The following is a 6,092-nucleotide window of genomic DNA, read 5'->3' as shown; positions in this document are numbered from 1 at the left end:
AACATTTTGCTCAAGTGTGAGGCAGTTCCACAGCATTGAATGTACTACGGAGTATTGGATCTTTGCAAGAACGATCATTTATTAATCAACTAATCTTTGGTAAGCAGCTGCACTTACTACTACATGTCTTATAATAGGATGTACATACATGGATGCAATGATACAATTTGCAAAGCGTTGATTGTAGATGTCATTCTCGACGCCAATAAGAAGAACAATATCTTAACTTGTACAATGGTTTTGCGTTTGTTGTTAAATCTAGATTGCAACACTATTATATCGTCAATATTATGGTTGTAGTAACAAGCATTGAATAAGAGAGAACAACAAAAATGTCTACTTCTGACAAGTTTTCACTACCGATACCACCGAGATGGTTGAAATGCCCACGTCGTGGAAACGTCGTTGCAGGTTCGTACAATATCTTCAACAGCCAAGTTAAAACAACAATTTATCCTTGCTGCAGCCATGCTAAATGCTCAATGTTTGCGATTCCCCATTCTTTGTTGTCTTTGCATATTATAGGCAAATTTTTACCTTTTAAAGTACCTCTGGATAGTAGATACAACGAACAAATTCCTATTGAGGATCGATTCGATATCAATATGCTCTTTCAATTTACTAACGCATACAAGGTTAGCTAGAATTTTAAAATTTTACTTGAATCTATTTTTTAATGTAGGAATATGACGTAGACTGTTATCTTAAAGTATACTACAGTTAAATCTTAAGTATCATCTACAACTTCGATACTGCATAATTTTACTGTTAATACAACGTTATAGAGTGAAATAAGACATACCAACTACATTAATTGAACACCAGTTTATTAACTTCATTGCATATCAAAGTAGACAACTATGCGAATGTATCAAATCATGTCTATAAATTAATATTTTTATTCTTCTACCCCATGATTATAGATCAATTTGGGATTGATCATTGACTTAACCAACACTGATCGCTTTTATAGTAAAAGCGAAGTAGAATCCAATAATGCTGGTTACTTAAAATTAAGATTAAAAGGGTAAATTGTTGTAATTATGCCTAATTAATTCACATTTAACGGTCATGAAGTAACGCGTTACCACAATAAAATGAAGCATAAACTGCTACTAAAAGTTGTACTTTAATAATCCAATCAGTTGGCTTACCTACACACTGATGATAGTCATGCTATCTCTTTAATTACAACTTGTTTGCTAAACTTTTTTAAATATTTATTCCACTAGTCATGGTGAGGTTCCTTCTCCTGACCAATGCACACTTTTCATCGAAATATGCATGAAATTTATTCAAAATAATCCTAATAGCGTAATTGGTGAGATTGAAGACCAGATAGCATGTCATGCGTAATTATAGTCAGCTTTTGTATCACGGTTATGATTCGATCTTAATCAATATCAAAATTATTTCCATATTTCGTCTATCTGATAGTACTGTAGATGGATTATAGTTCTACACTACTAATAGTAAATCTATAATTTCATAACATCCTTAAAATAATTACAATTCGTTTCAATTTATTCATTTGTTGATATTCCAATAGTTTATAATTTATAATAGTCCACACTTTAGAGTTTGTTTTTTATCACCTCAAGGTATCCACTGTACCCATGGATTCAATAGAACAGGATTCTTAATATGTTGTTATCTGATAGAAAAAGAAGACTGGAGGTATGCTGCTCATAAATGATTACAATTACGCAAGTGGTATTACCCTTTAGGAAGACGCATTCTAACTAGTTCAACGTTAACATAAAAGCAGTGTGATAATAATAATGTTGTAAGTTCGGTACAAAGTATTTACTAGGTGTTAATTTCAGTGCAATAGTATTATACACCTTCAAGCTTTTCTCATTCTATTATTGCTTATATACTCAAATCTTTACATTGTACCTTACATATCATTTAAGTACTGTACATAGACTCTCTTGTATCTGACCTATTGACATACCTAAATTATTAAATCTGCCGTATACTCAACATTGGATTATTATTCTTTTATTAGTGTCCAAGCCGCTTTACGCGAATTCGCCAGTGTAAGCATACATTTTACCTATTATTTAAATATTTTATAGCCGGCTCTAATGTATACATATATATGCATACATATTATAGTAAATAGCTATCATGCAATGTGCTTGTACCATTCATAAATATTTTATAAATTTCGATATTAATATCCCCCAAGAGTGTCTTCTATCTAATTAGTTTACTGTAATCATTTTTAAAAGGCTCGATCTCCTGGTATATACAAAGGTTATTACATGAAAGAATTGGCGCAACGGTATGATCCAAATGGCGACTTTGATTATATATCAGCGCCTGAATTGCCTGAATGGTGCAACGAGGATCCACATAGTGACGAAGAGATTGTATCTTCTCGAAAAAAGAGGAAGCGTAACGAGCATTTAATCTTGGTTAGTCTTTATTACTATTTGCGCTTTTTCGGTAAAATTATCGAATAAGAACACAAGTTTGCTATCATGATCAATACCTATAGTCAATGTGATATAAAATACGTATAGATAACTTAGTAACTCTACAATAGGATCCTAAATTTATGGAAGGAGTCAGAGGGCCAGTGCCTGTCCGTGATCAATCATTGTCTGATTTACAAGAACTTTGTCAAGAGAAATGTGGATGGATGGAGTATGTTAAAAAAGCTGTTGTTATGCTTTACTATTTCGCATAGTAAAAACTAACATCGTTGCATGTATAATTTATAGGGGAGGATTTCCCGGTAGCCAGCCGGTATCTTTAACTTATAATAACATTACATTACTAAGAGATAGAAGGTATCGAGTAAGCTGGAAGGCAGATGGTGTTCGGTAAGAGTTAAGCTCAAATGTTGCATAGCTAACTGGCGGGTTACTCCATCTAATTATTTTTTTGTTAAAAATTTCCCTAGTTATATGATGTTAATACATAAAAATGATGAAATCTACATGATCGACCGAAACAATTCCATATTCAAGATACCTCACTTAAAATTTCCTCGCGGATCTGATCTGAATAGCCATATCGAAAATACCCTATTAGATGGTGAGATGGTCATCGATAAAGTTTCCACTCCAAATGGAGATCAATATTATCCCCGTTATCTAATATATGATATCATTTGCTTCGAGGTAGACCATATTAACAGTTTTTGAATAATATTTTAATTCAAAAAATTAAAACCGTTTTACCATGAATAAAGTTGTTTCTTGCGTAATGTGTATGTTTCAAGGATGAAAATGTTGGTAATAAAAAACAATCAGAACGCATGGCAATCATAGAGAAAGAAATTATTAGTCCTCGAAATCAAGCAGTAAGAAAATATTTTCTTATTAGTCTATCGTACTATCTTGTTAATGAACCACATTTTATATACTCATACGCGTATATTTTGTTGCCTATACGTATATATCATCATTGCTTCATAATTTCTCTTTCGTTACTACAGGCTGCTCGTGGAATTGTAGATAAAACTAAGGAAACATTTAGTGTCAGAAATAAGCAGTTCTTTGATGCTAAAGATGCTAGATATGTAAGCCTGTTTGTCTATTATAGTCGCCATTCTTAAATTGAAATGAACATTTATTAACTTTTAATTTCGGTTCAGGTCCTCGATACCTTTACAAAAAAGGTATTTCATGAGACAGACGGTTTAATATTTTCTCCGGAAGACGAAGTAAGCAGATACAATTGTTTTCATATAACTTTATAGCAGTGTAACGCAATATTGAAAACGCTTTTTTCTTACAGCCGTATATACCAGGGAGGTGCGACACCGTGCTTAAATGGAAGCCTGCTGAATTAAATACTGTAGACTTCAAACTCCATCTTGTAAAAGTTGAAAAACACGGGTAATATAGGCAAAGTAATTTCGTTTCCTATTCTCAGTTTATCTACAAGACAAACCTTACGTAAAATATATATATATTTTATACGCGTAAAATGTGTGAAATTTGTTGTGACTTCACTGCTTATAGTTGCCTTCCTACGAAAGAAGCGCGTTTACATGTTGGCTATGGCAATTCACAACGCCATGTAGCAACTATTCCAGTAAGACTAGTGACTGACATGCTACTATAGCTAGATATTATATATATATTATTTTTAATGGTCTGGCTTCTTTCTAATGCAGGTCGTATTTGGTGCTACATTATAAAAATTTTAATTTTCGCTTAATTGCCCTTAAATTTTATAGGGTAAAGGCCTAAATAAATTCGATAGTAAAATTGTGGAATGTTGTTTAGATGGCAAAACTAGAACTTGGAAAATTCTCAGAATTCGTGAAGATAAAGCCTTCCCTAATGCTCACAGTACATTTATAGGTAAACGATCTTTATATGCGCGTACAGATAGAATGATATTATCCAGTAGAAAGCAATATAATTGATATTGTTGGTATATTTTATTTTTATAGCTGTTTGTAATAGTATATTAATGCCAATCACCAAAGATACCTTATACTATGTTGTTGAAAAGCGTGCATTACCTCCGGAACTGATTGAAAAACTTAAAAAAACACAAAGTAAGACTATGTCAAGACGAGACTCGGGTTCATATAGTAGTAATGAGGGTCATTCCACATCAAACCTGCAAGCTCAGCAAGCGAGAAAGTTTAAGAGTTCTACTTAACTTTATTGATCAATATTAAACCTAAAGTGAATGACGTAGCTTAATTGTAAACAGCTAATGCGAATTTCTGATGTAGTACTCGTATGATAGAATAATCGTAAATTAATATTATTTCAATGAATAAATTACAGATCAGACCACTTTTACAACTGTACCTACATATTAACTTTTAAACTGTGTTGTTTACAATGTAGCCGAATTTCTGCAGGAAAAAATGTTTAAATTTAATTACATTAAATGAATACTTGATCAATTTTACTATTAAGCTACTAGTACCCATTAGGATGATTACACCGTATTAACTGGCATTGTTGTTTTTTGTACGTACAGTACATGTATATCTTATTAATCTTTCGTTATGTATGTATTTATGAAAGGAAATACTTCTACTGCATTATAACAGAGATAGCAAACTGATATTTCACATGACGTATCATAACAGCGTTAGTTTGATTGGGTACATTGTGAGGAAATTGGTTTAAAAATTGACGTCATGTTGAACGTAGTTGTTACATTATGATGGAAAAGTGTAAATGATAATGTTGTTTTATATTATTTCTGCTTCCTGTTGATCTATTATCGCAATAGAGAACAAACGTCATGGGTAGATGTCACCTTCAAGACAGCTAGACGGCCTCATTATGCAATAATTTATGTAGACACAACTATACAAATATTTCGTTTTTACGCTGTTATTTAAATAGATTACAGACGGAACAGTTGATTTGATACCTTCAATTTATTTCTGCTTAATGAAGGGTATTTTTGTGTGTGAAGAATCTTATTAGTATGTCATGTTAATTAAGGTATTTATTTCTTATTTGTCACAATACGACATTGTAACTCGTTGAATACTGATCTTTAATGTTCCATTACACAAATGGTTTATAATTACTTATTCTTACTGTAGATATCATTAATTATTTTTACGTCCGTTTCGATAAATAGATATACAGCACTACGATAGCTTTAAGTTTGATTATTATTATTATTGTTATTAACGCCAATTTTTTTAAGTTGCATTCGATCATTCAAGTATTATATCTCCACGCCATTTGATGTATATATAAAAGTCGCTACAACATTTGGATAATACAAATGCGAACTACGTATACAAATCTGTTGTAACCTGAAAATTAAATGATTTCTTCACCTATGGAGTAGATTTTATAGCGATCTCGTTATATGAGTATTATTAAGACTGTATTCTGTCTATACTATTTTATATTTACACCATGATATGAAATTTTCCTAATTATAGTAAGGTTTGTATTTAGTTACAGGCACAATAGTTTAGCATATCTTTGCGGCATAGTAGGTTACTATTCCAAATATTAAGCATTACGTATCGTAGATCATAAAATGAACTCTCATACCAGGAGTAAGCACTGTAGTGATGTTGAACTACATTTAAAATTGTCTTTAATTTAGGATCTCCATCTAGTATAATAGAGAATGCA

The 6,092-nt window shown here is 31.8% G+C and overlaps 1 protein-coding gene across 1 annotated transcript; it reads left to right on the top strand.

Moving 5' to 3' along the window:
• Positions 1–332: 332 nt before the first annotated feature.
• On the top strand, positions 333–4,632 carry TRIADDRAFT_58446 (uncharacterized protein; the record flags this gene model as incomplete). The annotated part of the gene is made up of 17 exons (XM_002114493.1): positions 333–411; positions 526–635; positions 924–1,027; positions 1,233–1,321; positions 1,602–1,677; positions 2,012–2,042; positions 2,238–2,423; positions 2,555–2,655; positions 2,733–2,834; positions 2,915–3,134; positions 3,236–3,316; positions 3,452–3,535; positions 3,611–3,679; positions 3,754–3,854; positions 3,981–4,053; positions 4,199–4,325; positions 4,418–4,632. 17 exons carry the CDS (start codon positions 333–335, stop codon positions 4,630–4,632), a joined length of 1,848 nt encoding a protein of 615 aa, XP_002114529.1.
• Positions 4,633–6,092: the final 1,460 nt, after the last annotated feature.

This window comes from Trichoplax adhaerens, genomic scaffold, assembly GCF_000150275.1.
Source record: "Trichoplax adhaerens TRIADscaffold_7 genomic scaffold, whole genome shotgun sequence".
Taxonomy (NCBI): domain Eukaryota; kingdom Metazoa; phylum Placozoa; class Uniplacotomia; order Trichoplacea; family Trichoplacidae; genus Trichoplax; species Trichoplax adhaerens.
Note: the sequence above shows the minus strand (reverse complement) of the source record. Positions and strands in the feature narration are given on the sequence as shown.